At 28.2% G+C, this 22,822-nt stretch overlaps 4 protein-coding genes and 1 non-coding gene across 6 annotated transcripts; 1 reads left to right on the top strand and 4 right to left on the bottom strand.

Annotated features, from left to right (window-relative positions):
• Positions 1–1,389: 1,389 nt before the first annotated feature.
• On the bottom strand, positions 1,390–3,220 carry LOC137821179 (ABA-responsive protein ABR17). The gene is made up of 2 exons (XM_068625649.1): positions 2,835–3,220; positions 1,390–1,908 (listed from the first exon to the last, which is right to left on the bottom strand). Exons 1-2 carry the CDS (start codon positions 3,013–3,015, stop codon positions 1,613–1,615), a joined length of 477 nt encoding a protein of 158 aa, XP_068481750.1. The 5' UTR covers positions 3,016–3,220; the 3' UTR covers positions 1,390–1,612.
• A 5,015-nt stretch (positions 3,221–8,235) lies between these two features.
• Positions 8,236–9,252, bottom strand: LOC137821772 (pathogenesis-related protein 10). The gene is made up of 2 exons (XM_068626523.2): positions 8,924–9,252; positions 8,236–8,633 (listed from the first exon to the last, which is right to left on the bottom strand). The coding sequence occupies exons 1-2, from the start codon at positions 9,225–9,227 to the stop codon at positions 8,341–8,343; spliced, it is 597 nt and encodes a 198-aa protein (XP_068482624.2). The 5' UTR covers positions 9,228–9,252; the 3' UTR covers positions 8,236–8,340.
• A 562-nt stretch (positions 9,253–9,814) lies between these two features.
• LOC137820906 (protein DEHYDRATION-INDUCED 19 homolog 4) lies at positions 9,815–13,410 on the bottom strand. The gene is made up of 5 exons (XM_068625234.2): positions 13,172–13,410; positions 12,917–13,053; positions 12,368–12,445; positions 10,467–10,726; positions 9,815–10,097 (listed from the first exon to the last, which is right to left on the bottom strand). The coding sequence occupies exons 1-5, from the start codon at positions 13,239–13,241 to the stop codon at positions 9,989–9,991; spliced, it is 654 nt and encodes a 217-aa protein (XP_068481335.2). The 5' UTR covers positions 13,242–13,410; the 3' UTR covers positions 9,815–9,988.
• A 524-nt stretch (positions 13,411–13,934) lies between these two features.
• Positions 13,935–14,008, top strand: TRNAT-AGU (transfer RNA threonine (anticodon AGU)). Its single transcript has one exon. It is a non-coding gene; the product is annotated as a tRNA-Thr (tRNA).
• Positions 14,009–16,580: 2,572 nt separating this feature from the next.
• On the bottom strand, positions 16,581–20,883 carry LOC137822551 (Cytochrome C oxidase subunit II-like, transmembrane domain-containing protein). Of its 2 annotated transcripts, none has more exons than XM_068627450.1 (3): positions 20,742–20,883; positions 18,349–18,776; positions 16,581–17,634 (listed from the first exon to the last, which is right to left on the bottom strand). In XM_068627450.1, the coding sequence occupies exons 2-3, from the start codon at positions 18,735–18,737 to the stop codon at positions 16,875–16,877; spliced, it is 1,149 nt and encodes a 382-aa protein (XP_068483551.1). In that variant the 5' UTR covers positions 18,738–18,776; positions 20,742–20,883; the 3' UTR covers positions 16,581–16,874. The 2 variants fall into 2 exon arrangements, with proteins under 2 accessions (XP_068483551.1, XP_068483552.1); XM_068627451.2 differs by having other exon boundaries at positions 20,602–20,753.
• Positions 20,884–22,822: the final 1,939 nt, after the last annotated feature.

Genomic DNA, 22,822 nt, shown 5'->3' with positions numbered 1-22,822 from the left:
TATATCATAATATAATCCAAGCAAACTCTATATTGTATCATTAATTAATTAATATTATTTTTATCGGCATTAATTAATTAAGATTATTAAATATCCTTTTCTTACCTGTACAAATCAGGTCTATTAATTAATTAATTAAAATTCTTTTAATACAAATGTAATAACTACTTAGGTACTTTGATTATGTAATCAAGTAATAAACTTAAATTAAGAGTCATATGGTGTATGGTTTTTATGTATAATCAATAATTATAAATGGATTGGAGCATCTCAACTGCTCCCATTTATATCTTTTTTTTTTCAATTTTTATATATTATTTTTTAATAAAAAATGGTGTAGTTCTTGTGGCAAACAACATGATATATGTTTATTCTTATATGCGTTTAAATAAAGAATTATAAATTTTTTGGTACAATACTCTTGCATTCATAATTTTTTTTGTCTTTTATCTTCTATTTGGTTTTATGTTCTCTTTGATTTGATTAGGCTGTGGAAAGTAGATATTTGGTTTGTAACGATTTAAAGAAAAAGTGAATGAAAGCGTAGTTTGGTTTTAATAAAGGATAATAGATTTGACTAGAAAATTAATTAATATACGTGATTGAATAATGAAAGTTGGTAGATTATTTTTATTATAATGCCAAAATTGTCTTTATTTTTTTTTAAAAATGTAAGCATTTCTGTAATGAAAAACTAGTTAGGAACATGAAAATAAATCATTTTTAAAAACATTAATTATTTTAAAATATTATTTATTAATTTTCAATAATATTTTAAAAATCCAATAAATAAAAAAAATCAAATATTTAATATAATAGAAATCAACCATTTTTTTTTCTCATTTCATTTTCTTTTCAAAATTTTCTTAACAAATCCTTACAAATCACTTACTTGGTGTTTGTTTCAGTTTTAGGATTAGTGAGATTTGGAATCTCAGAAATAAGATAATTTTTAAAGAAGAGGTGTTGGAGGGTTGAAAATGTTTGTTCTTATTCAATCAAAAGTTTGGTCATAAGTTATCTCTAAGGTGCCGTTAGCTTATTTTTTTTATTTTAACTGGTGTCTTAACCATCTAGTTTGCATGAATATGATTTAATGATAATTTTGTGTGTTTGATTAATCTTAACTGTTTAACTAAATGTTGATTTAAGTCTTTGTTTTGTACTCGTTCAGAGTATAGTTTTTTACCAGGATTGAATTATTCTAAAGTGATTCTTATTTATTTAATCTTTATTATTGATAAAATAAAATACTACAAATCATTGCTAGGAAAAAAAAAACCTTAATAACCAGAATTATAGAGTAATATATATATATATATATATATATATATATATATATATATATATATATACATGATGGTTGATTGCAGAGTTTGAGAAGAGCAATTGAAAGAAAGAATAGAAAATGCAATAGTATAAGATTCCATTGCATTATAATATATATATTTATTGCAGAATACAGATGGAAATCGACATGAACACCAACAAGAGACGTAGATTTTGGATCACACGAAATTCAGGAACACCATTGTAACACTTAAGAATGTTACATAAAACAAACTCAGAAGGAAACGAAAGCAAAGCAGATGTTGAAGAAGCATAGATGGATCTAGTATTCTGCAGGGTTTGCCAACACGTAACTCTCAACAGCCTTGAAAAAACCAGTTCCTCTTGCCTTTGACTCTTCGAGCACTGCCTCTAAGAGAGGTGCATCGCCTTTGGTGTGGTATTTGACAGAGACCTTGGAGATGGAGCCACCATCAGGAGCAGCCACCACCTTCGTCTGAAGTGTGATTTTCTCCAAACTTTCATGCAACCCTGGTCCTCCCACTATGCTGTAGTCGAATCCCAGGTTTGCTTCGTCCACTGCATCGATTCTCTGCAGCACAAAACCTGTTACGCCACCTGCAAAAAATCATAATTTTCTTTACTTACTTTTCTTTACAATCTAACTTTTTTTTTTTATCAGTAAAAATAAATAAATAAATAGAGTTATTTCAAGAAAATCCTTCTTAAAAATAACTAAAAAGTCTACCCGACAAAACTTTCAGAAAATCTATCTCATTTTCTAACAGATCTCATATAAATTAATAAATTAAAAGTTTAAGACATTAATCATAATACAAAAACTTACCCTTCAAAAAGTTTAATATGATAAATTTTACTATTAAAAACATTCTTATTCTTTGCTAGCTTGAAATCAGTTTCTAAAAAGAAAAACTTAATTTTGAGTTTTATCTATAGGTTTAGAGTTAAATTTACTTTGATCTTTTGTTACTAAGTAAGAAACATATAAATGTACAGTGAAGAAGAGTAACTTTGATCATAATTATTTTAAATAAAACAATCTGAATTACATGTATGTATGCATAATCAAAACAAACCCTTTTCAGAACCTAACTCAAATTCAACACAGAGTAAATTTTAAATCTAGTTAAATCCCATAAAATTGATTTATAAAATGAGATTTGCACATACTTATAGATATGGATCTGCAACACTCAATTTGTAACGAACATATGCTAAAAGTAAATATTAGCAAAAAAGAAGTTAACATTATTAATTTTTTTTATCAATAAAAGAAAATAAATAAATATGAACCACTTCAAGATGGTCAAATCCTTATTAAAAAAAATAAATCTTAACCTTAGTCTCCTCTAAATAGGCCAAAATCCTCCATCTAACTATTAATAAAACATCAGAAACCTCAAAAACCAACTATAGTGTTAACCAAGAAAGTTAAACATCAAATAACCAAACTCATACAGACAAAAGGATTAAGACTCGTGTTTTAAGAGAAATTAACATTATTAATATTTATGTACACTGACCTTCAGTAGCTGTTAGCTTCTTGATGGTTCCAGGTCCACCATTTCCTTCAATAGTTTCAATGCTCTGGATGACAGGAAGAACCTTTGGGATGATTCTGTCTGAATCTTTGGTCAGAGCTTTGTACAATATTGCTGGAGCCAATGTGGAGGAGTTCTCATCATCGTGAGCAAAAACACCCATGATCGATAATAAACACACAAAGATCAACACAAATACTAAGATACAGTAATTTAATTGGATGCAAAGATTGTAATATGGAATAGGGCACAGGGAGAGATGGTATTTATAGCCTCACACCAGATACAATTCCTACTCATAAATGCTACTTAATTATCTTAACAACTTCACTGTTCTTGGTGCTCACCACGATGTTCATTTAATTATTGGATCATGCAGTATTATTCCATGTTTTATAATGGGATTAGGAGAATGAAGACTAAGAATTAGTCAGAAGGTGGAGTAAATATGAGTATATCTTATTCTCTACACAAAGTGCTACCATTAATAATGTAGTTTTTTAATGCTCTATGAATTGATTAAGGTTTTATCTATTGTTAATGATCAAAGTATTCAAAAGAAAATGTCAAATAGTTCATTGATGATTCTTCTCTTGCATACAGATCGATAAACCCTAACTTGCATTCAAACTTTTTCATACAAATTAATTTATGAAATTCTAACTTTTCTTTTTAACTTATACTGTTTGCTTTAATTTAAAAAAGTTTTACTTAATTTCTTAAATATTTAGAAGTGTATCCAAACATATTTATAATACCATAGACGGCTTTATTTTATTTTTTTCAAATAATAAAGAAATGCATTACCTATGAAACTTTAAGATGTGATTACCTATAAAAAAATATGTTTAACTCATGAAATGACTATAATTTTTTGGGAATTAAATAATTGTTCATTTTATTTTACTTGTATGTTGTCTTTACTATGATAGATACATCTAGAATTAATTTTAGTGTTCGGAATGATTCAAGAAGTTCGATGCCACCAAACCTTAAAATAATAAAAAAAAGATACTGAGAAATATTCTCACTTTTAAAAAAAAATAGTTGCTTTAGTCAACAAATCTAAATTACTTAAATTAAAAATTGGTTAGCAATATTAATTAGCAGCTGCATGCTCGCAACGTAATACCCCTCGATAAATATCACATTTAAAAAAAAAAATATTTTACCATGATCTTTATAATCTAATAAAATTCAAAAGAGTTTCATTAAATAACGCAAATCCAAATAAAATTTTATTATACACGAATAAATTTTCATAAATTTTGTATAATAATAATAGTAATTAATAATATATCCTATTATGCAGAGCATTCAAATTTTGTCATTAAACTTTTCGACTTAGTCCAAATTACCAAATAATACTGACAATAAACTTGTATATTTAATTTTTAGATCAAATAAAACAATATTTTTTATTTATTTTAAAATAACTAAATAACTTTTCTTTTTAAAGTAACGACTACACAAATTTAATACTATTTTTAAACATCTTTTTAATATAATTAAAATTTTAAATATCTTTTTAATATAATTAAAAAATTTCTTTAATTATACAGTATACTAGTATATTTATTTTCTTAATTACAAAGCTTGACTGAAGCAAAGCACAAAGAGTTGATGGACGGCAAAGTTTCTAATCTTATTTGTTTAACCTTTGTTTTTTATGTGTTATTTAAAAAAAAGAGTAAAAGTTTTATATTGCTAGCTAAAACGAAGAGGGAGAAAAACTATTTTATTTTTTTCTGTGTTAAACTTTGCTTTATATAAAATATGCAAAAATAAAAACTGAGAAAAAAAAATGGTCCAAAAATGTAGAAAAGATCTCTTTGGAAAAATCTTTGCTCCAAATCTTTTCCATAAGTTTTTGGCATTATGAATATATATATATATATATATATATATATATATATATATAATTAATGCTTTGCACGACTTGAAGTTAATACTACAATATCAAATTAGTTTTAATATTATTAGTCTTGGTAAAAGTAAACTTTAATGCAACATAATATATTAATTTAAATATATATATATATATATATTTCTAAATTTTTTATTAAATAAATATTTATAGGACTTCTTAGTAAATACTAATAGAGTCCATTAAATATTCCATACTAATAGAGTTAGCTTAACCAACTCTTTTTTAAGTAAATAAATATTTGTGTTATTAGCATTGTGCTAATAGAATATACTTAATGTTGTTGGATGCTACTATGTTTACTCAATTTTTTGGTAGTACTAACTATTTTTAAATTTAATAAATAATTATTAGTTAAGTTGATGTTAACTACATAAATATTACAAATAAATAAGGTTAGTATCAGCCTAATTGATACTAATTTTATTTATTTATAATATTTATATTTATTTAATTTAGTGTTGACTAAGTATACACCGATTAATGTTCTATGAATTTGTGTGTCTTTCTGGTATTAATAGAAATTGTAAATTATTTTTAATCTGAATACTCGAATATAAATTTCTTCACACTCATAAATCTCTTCACACACATCTTCTTCATTCATAATGAGCAATCTTCTCACACTCATCTTATTCATCTACATTCATCTTCTTCACTCACACTCATCTCTTTGATTTCTATACATCTCTTTAATTCACATATATCTCTTTCATCCACACACGTCTCCTCATTTCTTTCATTTACATTTATCCTTTTTATTCACATTCATCTCTTGCAAATTGTCCTATTTTTTATTTTTATTTTATTAACGATAAAAACTTTATACGAGATTTTTTTATTTTATTCACATTCGTCAGAGTGATACAACTTTAATTAATATTAAAAATAAATTTTATTTAGTGTTAGTTTAATTGATACTAAACTAAATAATTTTAAAATAAAAACATATTAACGTGAGTTAAGTGAACACTAAATTATTTTAATTAAAAATTAATTTAAAAAATAATAATGAAATAATATTGGGTTAATTAATGCTACTTAAAATCAGCATTAAAAAGGTATAATAAATTAACTTCAATAATTTGAGTCGAATATATACAACAAATTTGACATTGACTAATTAACAATTGATTTTCTATGTTTTTCTACAATGAAACCATACATACTATTTATAATTAAATTTTAGGGTTTAGAGTTTAGAGTTTAAAATTTTTTTTTTTTATGTAATTAAAAGATTACGTTAATTATACAGTGAGGTAGTATATTTGTTTTCTCAATTAAAGTTATAATATGAAGATAATGACAGAAAAAAGTTGGAAAGCTTGACTGAAGCAAAGCAAAAAGAGTTGGGCTGTTTCTTCATGCACCCCCAACAAATTTCTTCCTGTACCTCATATTTTTTAAGAAGACTGTTTTACCTATTTTAAAAATGACTTTCAAATTGTTTTTTATGAGATATTTTCAGAACATATTTTATTAATTTCAGATTTATCAGAAATAAAAAAATGTGTTATGGAAAGAATATTTTGGAATGATTTTTTATCTTCAGAATTTCCTATTTCAAAAACGTCCTTTGCTGCCTATTTTAGAAACACTTTTTCTTAAGAAACTCTTATTCAAGAATCATCGTGAAAGGATAATTTCAGCATTTCAAAGAATTTAGGGGTGGAGGAAGAAAAATGTAGGGGTGCAGGAAGAAAATCCTAAAGAGTTGATGGACGGCAAAGTTTCTCAATTCACAACCTAAGATGCCCTTTAATCTGGTTGATTTAACATTTGTTTTGACTATTTTGTATTTTATATGTTATTATGAAAGGTAATAATTTTATATTGTTTAGTTAAAGTTTTTATATATTAATAGGTTATTTACAACTTTAAAATAGATAAAAAAAATCACTAGAAAATCATTAAATGAAAATTACTTTAAAAAAATAATTAATTATTATATTAACTAAATTAGATATTATTTTAGAAATTAAAAAAAAATTATTGATATCTAAATTAGTTTTTATTATTAATAAATAATTTTTAAATTTTTATTTAATTAGCTATCAAAGTTTTAACTACTAATTATTTAGATTATAAAGTTGATAGCTAATATTTTGATAACTAATTAGATACTAATTTAGAAACTATTTATCAATAATACAAATTAATTTAGATACTAATAATTTTTTTAGTTTTTAAAATAATATCTAATTTAGTCAATATAACAACTAATTATTTTTAATTTCTAAAATTGATATTTATTTAATGATTTTTTTTAGTGAATATCGTTGTGTTTATAAGATTTGAGATTCTCATTTTAAGACAAAGTCATTTTCTTCTTTCATTCTCACATCAATAAACATTCATTTCCTTCACTCCGTTCTGTTTTCAATATTTATGTAAAGTATTTTCTGTATAAGTCTTTATATTGTTCCTAAGACGTGATTGTTAAGATTCTAAGTGTGAGTTTCTTCCACATTGGTCACCTCTGCATAAAGCAACATTGGTTATCCACTTGTATAGTTGTTTTTATCATAATGGAACACGTTTACCTAAAATTCCTTGTCAAGAAGACTTTCGATATTCGAATCATCAATTTGTAAAATATTTTATGTGAAAAAATGTCTAAATGATTCGTTATGAACATTTCATATAAAAAAAGTTAAGACATCACTTTCAATCTAAAATCTTAAAGCATTGGATATGATGATCTTCTTTCTTATGTCTTGTTCTTCATACACATTCCTACTCAATGTGAACAAACTCACACTTAAAATCCTAACCATTTATTTATTTGTTGGGTTAATTAAGTGTAATAAACACAAATAAAGCACCAACATATTAAATTCATTAATTTTTTTACCTTTTTTATTGTTAATTTATATAGTATTTGTTTGAGCTAATTATAATAACTATTTTTAATTATAATTACGTATTTCATTAAAGTTAAGTTTAATCAACATATTACATTAACTAATCATATATTGGAGCTTTCCTTTATTCTGTCAGTTATAATTGTTTTCCCCTTTCCAAGGTATGGCCATTTTGTTTTGTCTTCTAACCTCACTTTTTATTTTTTCTGCATGAAACTATTCAAGTTCTTTTCTCTGTTCAAGTTTATCTTATATATACCTAAATTTGTAGGTTTATTACACTAGTATATTATAATCAGGTTATAACTAGGTGATTGGTAGATGATGATTTTGGTTGATGTAAGATGCATTTTAGTTAATGATTGGTTTGGTGGTTTGTAGAATCTGAAGTATATTTATAAATTAGATATTGTGTACGACAGATTGACATTGACGGTTTTTTTTTATAAGGGTTGATACATCTTTAAAGTGTTTGTATAAACTTAAAGTGTTTGTATAAGGGTTGAGACACTCTGAAGTATTTATATAAAGATTGGAACACCTAAAATATCTCATTTTATTTTGTTTATTTTTTACTATATAAAAAATTATAATCAGATTATATGTTTACCAAATGGAAAGTTGAGAAAAAGTATTATTAATTTATTGGTGAGGCTAGAAATCCATGAAGGGTTTTGATGGTTTACTGCAAAGAGGTTCAGTAATGAGGATTTGCCAAGAGATATGCTTCAACAAGCTTGACAAGTCCTTGGATCTTGGCTTGGTTAGCCTTGAGGTCCTCATCAGTGAGAAGAGCTTCACCTTTTGTGAAGAAATTGGCATTGACCTTCCTAATTGTTCCTCCATTGGAGCTTTCAAGCAGTTGGGTCTGGAATGAGATCTTCTCCAATGTCTGAGGCAAAGCAGTGCCATCAATTATGCTGAAGTTGTATACAAAGCTACTCTCATCAATTGCATCCACTCTGTGCAGCACATACTTGCTTTCTTCACCTGCTCCCATATTAATTTCATTCACACTCATCAATTCTACAATCTTCTATATGTAAGTTATTCAAATTGTCTTAGTACAAATTTAATGGATTCTTATAATTAGGGTATAGTCACTCACTGTATATCTTAGGCTTATTTAGAGGAAGAACACTAATTAATTGATATCAATAATTTTTTTTCTCTAAAATAATATCTAATTTTGTCAATAACTAATTATTTTTTCTATAAAATTGGTTTTTATTTAATAATTTTTTTTAAGTGTAATTAAAAGATAGCATTTAGTTACTGACCTTCAATGGTGGTGATCTTCTTGATGGTGCCAGGAGCACCATTTCCTTGGGTGAATTCAATACTGTGGATGGTATCCACAAGCTTTGGGAAGAGGTTATGGAAATCTAATGTCATGGCTTTGAAAAGCCTAGAAGGAGGCACTGCAACAGGGGTATCATAATCCTGTCTAAATACTCCCATTCTTCTGCTCTTAGTGGTGGTTTCAGCTCTTAAGTGGTGGTTTCTGCTCTGTGGTCTCTGATATGGGAAAGGGAACTCTTTATATAGCGGTGGCTGCCGGCTATGCTGGCCTGCACTGCCCATCTGTGATGCTTAGGTATACTTCTACCATTTATATATAATATGTGTTTCTGTCTCTGTCACTGAATGTTGAGATCATAGATATAATAAATTATGCATTCATTTTATTTCCTTTCTTGTACTTTTTCACTTCTCATTATAAGAAAAAAAATAGTCACATTAATTAAAAAGTTAACATGATACTAAATATTAGTTTTTAAAAAAATCTTAAATATTTGCTTTTATCTATAATATATACTATTATAAAATTATTAAATAAAAATAAATTTAAAAAAATAAAATTAATTGACTAAATTAGATACTATTTTAAAAATTAAAAAAAATTATTAGTATGGCAGGCTGCTGATAATTTGAGCTATTCGCTTTTGCTTCCTGCATCCAATAAATTTAAACCTGTAACCCATCATTGACATGAAATGATGAAAATACCCTCTTTAATTGAATAGTTTTTCTATAATTTAACCCTACCTTTTTCATGATGTACAAGAATCTCAAGAAACAAACCGTTAAACACGAACGGGGTATAAATTCTAGTGCCCCAATGTGGCCGTGCTAGTGAAACGAATTTTATTCCCAATGGAAGACAAGCAGACAAGAAAAAAAGGTTGCATTTATGAACATAACTATAGACAACATACATATATATAACATATCCAATGTAGCTACTGCCACTTCGTATCGTTCTGAATTTCTCTCTTTCTCTCTCTCTCGTGCTTACAGCTCCAGCTCCTAATACAATAATGGCATACCAGCTACAAATGCAGTCATAATTTATCTTCAAGAATGGTAGACAAGAGAAGCCCTTGCACAAATTCAAACCTCCGAGCGTTCTCTACTTTATCCTCTTCTGACAGCTGTAACTGTTTAGGTTTTCTGTACCCACACAATATTGGAATAGTTGTCAATCACAAAATGAATGAAAAGGTTTTGAAGCACTGTGACACGATGCTAAAATGATCATACAACAGTTCAAGTCATTCCACCAACAATCACAACCATTGAATGCAGATAGAACTACTCATTATATCTCGATAAATCTAACTTAAATATACGTATTCGAAATGTGAGCTATCTGATCATTGATTTAATGGTTCCAATTCATGAATTCCTGAATGCAAGAAACCGTTTCTTGTTTCATCAGTTATTTTAAAAAAAGAAAACGGTCACAGATTTAACTACATACAGAGCATAAGACCACATGCATAGCAAAACATAATAAGACAGCGGTATCAACATTCCTACCTTTCCAAGAAATAATCTTTTGAGCTTTCTTTTACAAGGGCACCTTGGATGGAAGCAGGAGGTGTTGCACTCGAAGACTCATCAGCAACAAGTGGGCTGAACATAAAAGATGATAACAGAGGATCAGGCTCAGAATTGGAGGAACCTATGAATGTAGAACCTCCAAGAAGTGACTGCAAGGCTCCCTCTCGTAACTCTCTCCTTAACATAGTAATTGTTGAACCAGAGCCTCCTTTCCTGACCCTCCTTTTACGCTGCACGTAAGTTCTGGTTATGGAAAAACATTTGACCAAATGAATAGTACTTGAAATCAAGTTATTCAAGGCAATGCAGATACGAAATAAGATTTGGGTTCACCTCTCGCATACAAGAACGATAATGGGTAGGGACTGGGTAGAGTACTTCAATGCGCATGTTTAAAAATAAAAAATTTGTATTTGTCAAATACTTGTGTGGATAAACAACTTTAATTTTCATTCCTGTGCCATTTGAATACCTATATATCCATACTGATTCCCATTACCGCACACTTCACTTGTGTATAAATCAATAAAAAAATATTAATTATAAAACTTAACTCTTGAATGAAAGGATGTAGTTGATTTCTTCCGTTATTTGTTAACATGAATTTCTGGTGGTTTATCCAAAATCCCGAAGAAATTGAATGCATGAATATGTTTATATTATTTAATAGGTTTTGCTTACTTACACCTACTTGTTCTTTTAGAAAGAGTAATATAGCAAGTTAAAACTGCAAATTTTTAAAATACGCCCGATGTGTAACTTGCTAAATTACTCTTTCTACATATGTAAGTGGGTGTGAGTTAGCAAATGTGAATCAGGTTTGCTAACTTATATCTTTTAAAATGAGTTAGTAAGTTATAGCTACAATTTTTTTTATAATACATTCAAGGTGTCTTTGCTAACTTACTACTAAAAAACAAATGGGTTTAAGCAGGCAAAAACCATATAAATAAATAAAATAGGTATAGGGTGGGATAAGTGCTATAGTATCCTACAATACGCCTTCATCCACAATAAAACTTACAAGTAAATACCTATCCTGGACTCATCTACCTATATCCTACACTCATCCCAATTAACGGGTATTTATCCTACCCATTTGTGGATAATTTTCCAGATATTCATAGAGTCGGCGCATACTTTTCATCCCTACTCAGACTCTTGTTCTACATACATAGTTTAACTAGATAGTACAGAGTCAACGCATAATATTATAATTTAACAATGTTTGAAAGAAATCACAGGAATAACTAAACAAAACAATTAGCCACATTTGATAAAGTCTAAACACATCAGATAAAGCATGCTTTGTCCACTACCACTATTCTTCATTCCAAACAAACTAAATTAATGCTTGCTTAATACAAACATACTTAAATTGGCTCACTGAAATCTATCACTCATTCCCTACAATTCAAGTAGCAGACCTTACCATTCATAATGATGGGCAGACACATGAAAACTCTTCACATGACATTTTACAGGTCCTTTTTCTTTTCTTTTCCTTTGTTAAAGGCCATATGCATCCATATTGAAATTTTATCTATCAACAAATTTTGGCCTACTTTAAATGTTTATGGAAGAAGAAAAATTGAAAATAAAATGAATCAAGCTTCCTTCCTAAATTAAAATCAATGTATGGAGGTCAACCTTTTTAAAAGTTATCAAATCCTACATTTCCAAAAGTTAAAGTCCATAAGTTAATTTGAACAGGGAAATAAAAAGTTATTCATTTTACTTCCTGTTTAGTTTTCAAACTTCAAAAGCATCAAACAACTGAACTGTCAACTTAAAATTGTCAAATAACTGAAGTAAAGAGGAGTAGAAAAACCATGACAAAATAACATAAGAAACAAACCAAATAGCAAAAAGGATATCCTCAAGAAGCTCCCATGTTGCGTGGTAATATGTCCAACGAGATCCACTCCCACCTTCTTCCCACAAACAGGACACACCTGAAGACACAAGCAACAATTAAGAAACACAAGTTAGCGCGCAAAACAAACCGACCCACCGACAAACATACTCGCTTATCCTCACTGTAGCACTAGAAGAAATTGATAGTAGTAGTAATAAAAATAAATAATTTATTTATCTTTGACTGTGATCACTAATTCAAATCATGCTTAATTACTCCTTTCAACTTTACACTCGTAAATATTACACATTATATAGTTACAAACAACACTGAAAACATCTCATTTTAATCTCTATGCACACACTTTTTTAATTTCATTTACTCTCTAAATAAATATACATTTTAAATTAATTAAGTTCCTATAACTACAACTAAAAGATATTAGGTTAAAATTAAAATGGAACATGTTTTTTTTTTTTAAATTAGAAGGATTAAAAATAAGCTTTAAAACTCTGATATTAAGTTGTGTCGGTAATTGGTAATTGGAAAGAAGAGAGGGGAAACGGACCCCGTTTTTGGCTTGTATAGGATGGTGATCGTCAATGTGGCAACAGAGGGAAACGACGTCGTAATCCTCGGCGCAGAAAGGGCAGAGGTACTCCGCTCTGAAATCATCGTTCCCTTCACTCTCCTCCATGTACAGATCTGCAGCAACAATTGCAATTCGCTGTTACAATTCGTTATACCATAACTTTTGGATCCAATAAAAAACATTTTTCAAAATTCAAACAAGAGAATAAAGGAAGTGGAGATAGTGAAAAACCAGATCGAGAATGATAGCGGCGTGAAGAGTTGGAGATGCGCGTGGAAACCCAGGAATCTGAGGAGTCCATCAAACCCTAATATCAAAAACCGCAAGAAATGTACGTCGGAGAGAGAGAGAGAGAGAGAATTTTTGGCACCGGCAAGAGAGAGAGTGAGTTTGTTGTGTTTTGCGTTTATTTATATCGTTGTACAAATCATTGTCTATGTCAATATATCTATGAAAATTTGTAATAAAAACTATTTTAGCTATATTTTTTTTTCAAAATTACAAAACAATTACTTTTAAATGTAATTATATATATATATATATACACACACACATGTATTTTAATTTTCCTATAACTATTCTTTTCATATCTCAATATATAAAAAAAAAATCTTTTTATAATTAACTTTTTAATTGCTGCAGTTAGTAATAACTCCAGTTAGTAATGACTCCAATTATTTTAATAAAAAAATAAAGTAGGAATTATTTAATAAAAGTAATTGTAAAACTATCCATTATTTATTTTTATAAATTTATATTTAAAGTAGGAATTATTTAATAAAAGTAATTGTAAATCTATCCATAATTTCTCTTTATAAATTTATATTTAAAGTAGGAGTTATTTAACAAAAGTAATTGTAAAACTATCCATAATTTCTCTTTATAAATTTATATTTAAAGTAGGAATTATTTAAAAAAAAGTAATTGTAAAATTATCCATAATTTCTTTTTTAAGTGTATATCATAAACTAATATTGATTAAGATGAATATAAAGCTCTTGTAGCTCAGTTGGTTAGAGCACCCGTTTAGTAAGCGGGAGGTCTTGAGTTCGACTCTCAACGAGAGCAATATTATTATTTTTTTTTTATGTTTTTTTTTTTATAGAGACTTCTTTAATCATTTTTCTTTTTCTCTAAAACACTAAAGTGAATATCTATGTTTTACTTTTTATTTGAAATTTTGAAAAAAGCTTTTCTCTTTATTTTGTTTTCAAAGAATTTAATTTTTTAAATGCGGTGCATCTAATTATAAAAATGCTTTTACCTCATTGAAATATTTTTTCAGGAATTTGAAGTTGGAAAACTTGTTTATCATGTTTGGTTTTGCTTTTGACATTAACATTCTCATAAATCAATGTTTTTTAGGAATTTTTATTAAGTTTTCCTTAAGAAATAATATTTTCATGAAAGAGATGATAATTCTAATTTCTATAAATTTTCATGAAAGAGATGACAATTGTTAATAGCATGATTTTGTGATTATTTTAATTTTATTGTATTATATAATTGATTTATTATGTATCTGTCTTATATCATGTATGAAGTAAATTCTTGAATTCGTGTTGAGATTGGAAGTGATAATTAGATTGTCAAATGAAGTATTACTTGTTTTTTTAATATTAAAATGTCATACAATAGATTGGATTTTTCTAGTTTGTTTCCAATATTCAATTCGATTAATTAACTTGAGTTTGTGTTTATTATATAATTTTTTTATGAGATTAAATATATTTTTCGTCTATGTATTATAATATAATTTTTTTTTTCAAACTTTAGATCTTCTGAATATTTATATTTATATTACGTAACAAACAAATTACTAAGTGTGGACTGTTTTATAATATTATAACATCCATATTAACCATGAATAAGCATGAAATATCTTAACATTCTAATTCACACTAAAAATGTAAAAAATTTGACAAATACCTATTTCAATAGTTTATTTATTAGAAGTACCCAAATTGTCTAAAATTTAAAATAAAAAAAAGTCAATTTTACGTAAAAATTTAAAGATAAAGAATATATTTAATCTTTTATACTCTTAATACAAGTTAGGTCACATAAGTTAAGTTATTATATGTAACTAGAAAAAATGGTAAAACCTATCAATTTTCAAGCACACTTATACTAAGTGGGAAATGGTAATCCTTCAAGCAAACTTGTCTTCGTGAAGTTTGTACTAGTTAATTAATAATATTGGTTTAATATGACAGGAAAGTTAATACCAAATGTTTAGTTGTCAAAATTATCAAGTAAATACACGTTTTCTTCCATTTTTTCATAATAAATAATTAAACTGTTCTTAAGGTTAATTGAAATTACATATGTTGTCTTATCTTTTAAACTATAAAAAAATCAACATCAAACGTTAGATTTTACAGTTGTAATTTATAGAAAAATCATAGATGTATAACAAAATTGAGTAAAATAACATCGCAAAAATTATGTAATAATATTTAAATCTTAAAATATGTGAAGGTGAATGTATGAAATTCATTATTTACATGCATTAGGGATGTCAATGTGGGGCTGCCGTTATAAAAAACGCGGGACGGGTCAACATTTTCAACCCACTGACTCGCATTAGTCCACCTCGTACAACCCGTGTGAGCCAGTAGCAGGGTGGGACGAGCTGGCCCACTAGCCAGAAAAATAAAAATAAAAAATAATAATAAATAAAAAGTTAAATAAAAAAATTAATTGACTTGATAACAATTGTCCAATGGAGGAGTGACAACGCACACAACACACTACGCACTCTCCTTTGCAGAGAGTCGCTCGCTCCGCTTGCAACTCGCGTGGCTTCGCCTGCAACTATCACACCCTACTGTCATCCCGGTATTGCCTCCATTCCTCCTCTACGCTAAAAAAAAAAAAAAAAGTGGATCGGCCCGCAAGCCAACCCGCATGCGGGGCAAGTCATGAAAATCAGTCCGCATTTTGTATGCGGAACGGGCCAACTCAACCCGCATTTTGCAGGCCTAAGCAGGGCATGCCGACCCGCTTTGCCACCCCTAACCTGCATGGAATGTTGTGTCTTGAAAACATATACTTTAAAATATTCCAAAATTTATTAGATTATCATATAAATGTAAAGATAGTCAATAATTCCTTCTTTTTCCTTTTAGCTTCCTTTAGTTTATACAATTTCAGATAACTACGCTTCTTCAAAACATCTATAGTATATCTTCTATTGTTTCAAAGAGTGTAGAAACAAGAGAAGAGAATGAAATGACAATAAAAATTACTAAGTGATATTTTAATCGTCACAATAAACTTATGACTAAGCTTCCTCAAGAATTTTAAAAGAGAACCAACATTTTGCTAGTAACAATCCATGCAGTGATTAACACCAACAAAAATACGTATACTTAATTAATCATCCACAATCTGCTTCAATATTTCTCATCCTTCAAACATTTCAATTATTTATCGTATGTTTCACAAACATAAAGACAACTCCTTGATGCAATTGAAATAATTTATCCACCAATGCAAAAAACTTGAAAGGAAATTAAATTTGATGTGCATTTCATAACTAATTCCAATAGAATCAAATCAAATTCTACTATTTACATATTTCCATTGATTTGGATAAATTTGTAATACAAAATCAAATAAAACCACACCACAAACGTCCCAATAAGTAATTATGTATGCATTGGATTTGTAACAAAAAAGTATATCACATCATAACAAAATACAACTGTTTCAAGTTTTATTTTAACAAATAAACAGAAAACAAAGTGAAAATAGACAGTGACAAAAACTTAATTGTGTTGCTGAGACAATTCTTTGGTTCAAATACGAATACTCATTGAAAAATACCTAATTTTATTTGTCTTATTTGACCAATCAGCAATTCTTGTCACTGCTACTTCCGTCACCACAACAATGTCGTCATTGTCTCCACCACCCCCAATCAGTTGGGCTATTGGATTTGATTGGAAACCCAGGAACCATAGTTTTCGGTAGAAACTGCTTCTACAACTATAGGCATAAATGCATGATTAGTTCCACAAATTTCACTGCACTGCCCATAATAAACACCTTCTCGTTGTATAAAAGTAGAGATCTGATTCAAACGACCGGGTACTGCATCGCATTTAACGCCCAAGGAAGGCACTGCCCAGCTATGAAGTACATCAGCTGATGTTATAAGAACACGCAGATGAGTCTTTGCTGGTACTACCACTCTGTTGTCAACTTCTAATAAACGCAATTGACCCAATTCTAGATCATCTTCTGGAATCATATAACTGTCAAAAGCAAGTGATTGCTCATCCGTATTGTTATAGTCTGAATACTCATAACTCCAATACCATTGATGTCCAATAGCTTTGATAGTAATGGCTGGATCAACTACAACATCGTCCATTGAGTATAACAAAGTGAATGATGGTATAGCGATGAACATGAGGATGATACTAGGAAATATGGTCCAAAGAATCTCAATTGTGGTTCCATGAACAATCCTTTGTGGGATTGGACTAACTTTATGCCTGAAACACCATAAAGCACGAGCCATAACCCATAATACAAAAACCGCAATCTGAACAAGGAAGAAAAAGATGTCGTGATGTAAGTCCATTATTCCTTGCATTATAGGTGTTGCTGCATCTTGAAATCCTAGTTGCCATGGTTCTGGTGCATCACAGAAAGCTACCGCAGGGATGCCTCCACCCACCCATCTATTCATAATAAAACAACAATTGGAATATTTGATTACTGAAAATGATCAATCGTTTTTGCTAAAGAAGTACAAGTATTAATCATTGTAAAGTTATGATATGAATTTAGTATCTAAATAAACAGTATAGTTTCTTCCTAACTCTTACCATGTTTTGTCTTGATATTTCTTCATCATTAAAGATATGCATTATTATTATAGTCTATCTTAGGTTATATAGTCAGACGATTTAAGAATTGAATTTCAAGGTGAGATGCAGACTAAGAAAAGGTCACCAAGACATCTTTCTTTTCATGCATACCTTGGACACTTCTAATGTATTCTCTCTCCTAGAAATGAATACAATTCTACAATTCTCATGTTAGGAAGAGACAAACCCAAAGTTTATCAAGAATAGGAAGATAACATAGTTGTGTATTTTTTTCCTAATTACTAGAGTATTAAGGTTGAATATTTCAGTAAAAAAAATTTAGAACTCATGCGTTTGAATTATCTACTATCTCTATGTATAAAAAAAATCCAAAACTTAACCAAATCCTCACCTTACATCTCTTCTTGCACTTTGTTATGACAAACAATTTGACAGTCATTCCATTCTAAATCTCTCATTATCTGTTCTTTCAGTGGCAAAATGGATGTTGCAAATCACACTAGTCTATTATAGTTATATGTAACATAGATATTAACATTTAAATGGTAATGAAAGAACACAAACCTTAGAAGACTTGGCATCTTGTCCATCCCAGTAGTGATTTTCTGGATTTCAGAATTTGGATTAACCTGTTCAGATTTCACAGGGGTTTTGAGGCAACTACTGAAATGAATCATTCTTGAATTTCTGTTGACAGTTGATAAATAAGATGAAAAGGCGAATCCTTCACCCCCCATATTTGGCATCTTAGTTCTAGTACTTGCAATCATACTCTCAGTTTCAGTTGGGGAAGAATATGATCTCTTGCTAGAATGTTCATAGTATGATTCTCTACCACTGGATAAAATCAACTTCCGTTGATAATCATTCGACTGCAAGAATCTAGATATGCCAAAGTTTCCTTTGCAACATTTTCCCACAACTGTGGACCTAACATGAGATAGCAGGCCCATGCTCCAACTCCAGGAACTTTTGCCTTCACTTTGGTCTCACTAAAATAGAAATAACAAAATTTTGGGTAAATTCCAAGAAAAAATATTGAATGACTTCAAATAAAGATACGCATAATACAATATGCCAATGAGAAAACTAACAAAAAACTTAAGACTGAACCAATTACAACCCAAAACCATATTTCTTGGTTTTATAGTTTAACTTGTATATTCTTCTAATAATTTGGAAGCTTTCACATAGTTATTGTATTATACAGCACGACCAGAGGCATAAAATTCATATCTGGTGTATATTTTCTGATTAGCTGAATATGTCAAAGTGGGTGGGGGGCGGGGTCTGTCATGTAATAGGTATATGTTATAACTTGGTGAAGATTACCATGTGCAACACTTTTAGAAACAGAGTAGAGGAAATGTGCAATGAAGCTTCACTGTGCGGTAGAGGAAATGTAAAAACACGTATACTATATGTCAGGCTTACACCAAGTCACAAGAAGAATTGATGAAGATTGATACGTTATGGAGGGAGAGCTCTAAGGGTTAGCAAGATTCTAGTTGGAGGTGCTTTGGTTAATGCTCATATTACTTGTTAGATTGAAAATATATGTTTGTCAGTGTTTCTGGTTTGCGCAGCAATCCCTCTGGACTATGCAGCAAAATTGAGTTCATATTCTTTCAAGTATTTATGTTATGGAATTAAGATGTAGGTGTGTGTGGCAGATTTAAATATTTTTCTACCTTTGCTGTGAAAAAAAAAGTTTTTGTATAATAATAATGGCAAAATGACCAAAGAAACTCACATCAATTGTTTCATATTCAAAAACAAATAAAAATAGAAGACAATACGAACTACTAAAATCTACAGAAAAAAAAATTGAGAAAACTCCACTAAATACACACATTAAACATACATACATACATAACAAACTTAATGGTACATGATGTAACGGTCTATTGTGATCCCTTTACTCTTTTTTATAGGCAAAGTTGCATTGTTATCAGAAAAAACTAGTACAAACTCGACGTACAAAGACATGTACCAAATGCAAAAACCAGAATTACAAAAACAGTTTCTACAGATATTACAACAAATCCACTATAGCATAAAACATGTATGATGCATCATATGCAATATCGCACATGTGGCAAACTACAACTTACGAAAAATACATTAATTATAAATAAAAAAATGCAACTCGTGATTCACAACTCTGAGTTGTGAACTACAGATTCCATATTCCATAACATCCACATTCTATGCTTGCAAAGCTTCCGTGATATATCAAACCAAGCAAGAAGCATAACAAAAACAACCACAACATATTATTTCAACCTGCGTTCATCACCTCCACAGCCATACTCTATGTAAAATAAACATCTGATAATCCACAATATTTATTTGGATTCTGCAACCATCAAGTTACAATCCATTTCCAATATCTCAGTGTGTCAACTCTACAAATTCGCGTACTTCCTCACTTAAATCGCTAAAAATAATAGAATTTGTGTCCCTCAAAGGTATCACATAACACTATACCAAACAAAGGGCTTTCATATTTGTTTACCATCCCTCTCCATTCGTGAAATCTCTCCTTATGTAAAAGATAAAGATCTCACCAACACTCTATTCTAAACCATATAAAAACTAAATTTCCTATGGTGTTTCCTTGTGTATGTTCTGTATCATGCTTGTATACAAGAAACAAAACAAAAAATATACCTATTAAACAAAAACAGAGAAGAAACCAAAACGACGTATACCTATTAAACAAAAAAGGACTTGTAGAACTCAGATCTAAGAAAAAAGAAACGAAATAACTTAGATCTAATCAAACGAACGAAGAATGAACAGAATTACTAATACCTAATAGCATTCAACGAAAGAGATCGAGAAGAACGCAATAGCTTGAATATAGAATTGAATCAAAAACACAAATCACAAATTTACATTAAATAAGATCAGATAATCTGAAGAACCCTAATACATCGGATCGATCTACTTACATGATCAGTGTTGCTCCAAACGATGCGGCGTGTGCGCTTCTGTAGCTCTTCTTTAGAATATATACCTATGACCTTGTCCACAGAAACCCTAAAACTTAAAATTACTATCTACTCCCTCAGAGTTCAGTGTTTTCTAATACTTAAATTGCTGTTTAGTCCAATTACAAGATTGTAATTTCATTTCTTTTATTAAAAGTTTCTTATTATATTTTTTATATTTAATATATTAATCAATTATAATATGTGTAATATGATAGAATATAACTTATAATGACCAATAAATAAAACTACAAAACTGTCTCATTTTGAATTCAATATCATATTTTATTCAAACTTCTTTTTTGGTAGTATTATTAAAACTTCTGTTTCATTCTTCTACTGTATTAAATATTTTATTGAAACCTTTTTTTATTGAAAGTTAATTATAAATAAAAGTAATATCTCAAAATTATAGTATTTAAAAGCTTATTTGATGATTAAAAATACACATAATTTATTTCAAGGAATATAATCTTGTTTAGTTAAGTTATGTTGTATAAAAAGAAACAAAATCCTCAAACACAACAAATATCTAAAATATTTATTGATTTTGAAATCAATAAAGAATTGGCTAAATTGAATAAGATTCAAAACCAAATCATCAAATATTATTTTTGTAATAATATAATATCTTATTTTATTTCACAGAATACTGTTTCAACGATATAAATTAAAATAAATAAATAAATATTTTTTATTATGTATAACTGTTAAAATGTTTAGAAATGATAAAGTATAACTTTTTATGTCAGTTTAATAAATACATATACCAAATATTTTTAATTTAGTCAAATAGTTCTTTAGCTTTTATATATAAGTTACAATTACCTAATCTGTACAATTAGTCAAACATGAATAAAATCTCCAACTTTTTTATTTAAATTTTTTGAAAATGATTAATGTCTTCTAAGAAAATATTTTTTAATTTTGTATACAATATGTTAATTTTAAATTAGTAACGATTTTTTTGTTTCTATTTTTTTATTAAATAACTAATGGAATATTTTAAATTTAAATATAAGTGTAACTGAAAATAATAAAACGTTAATTAATTTAATAAAGTTAAATTTACTTGTTGTCTGTCCATTACCATATTTATATGATTTTAATTGCACAACTCCTAAATGTGTTAATTAAATTTTTATGTTGTAACACTTTCATCTAATTTAAATAATTTAATTATTGATGGATATATATACATAATAATAATATAACGCATAATTATTAATTTTTTACAGTGTTATTTATTACGATAAGTATGTGTATCATAGCAAGTATAAATTATATTATTTGACCTACATTGATGAGTATAAAGTATACATATAGTTTATGTTCAACTTTTATTAAAATTTAAATATAATATAAATTTCACATCCTTAATATATAGGTTTACTTGTTTTGTCAGCTTTTTGCTTTCATTATTTATATCAAAGAAATTCATATCAGCAAAGTCAACCACTTTACTCATCCCAAACAAATTATAAAAATCATGCGTGACATTAGATAGAATAGTTTTTAGGATGATTGAATAAATTAATAATTATACTTATACAATTATATTTTATATTTATTTTTTAAACAATCCTATTTATTTACTTTTTTTTAAAATTTCTATGATTATCATTTGTAATTAATAAATAATATTAAAATATTAACACTTTTAGCATGTATGTTTTAGTATGTATGTCTCCGTTAATGTGGAAATATATTAACAAATTTTTAAGTAGATTCTTCATAATTTGAATGGATTACTTTGATGAGTCTTGGTTTATGGTGGAGTTAAATTGTTTATCATAAATGTTTTTATAGAAGGTTTTGTTAGTTAAATTATGTTATATCTTTGAACACCAAAAAGTTTTTTACATATTATTTTTTCATTATGTATGACATTCTTATTAGTTGGAAAACACTTTGAAGATAGTGGTTTTATCAACCACTAAAGTTAAGTATACTAACATGACAAGAGTTGTAAATGTAACTTTATGGTTGAAGGAATTGAGTATGCCACATTGTCGAGTTTATTATGATAGTAGCAGTACAAT

Source organism: Phaseolus vulgaris, chromosome 9, assembly GCF_051622355.1.
Source record: "Phaseolus vulgaris cultivar YP4 chromosome 9, ASM5162235v1, whole genome shotgun sequence".
NCBI lineage: Eukaryota > Viridiplantae > Streptophyta > Magnoliopsida > Fabales > Fabaceae > Phaseolus > Phaseolus vulgaris.
Note: the sequence above shows the minus strand (reverse complement) of the source record. Positions and strands in the feature narration are given on the sequence as shown.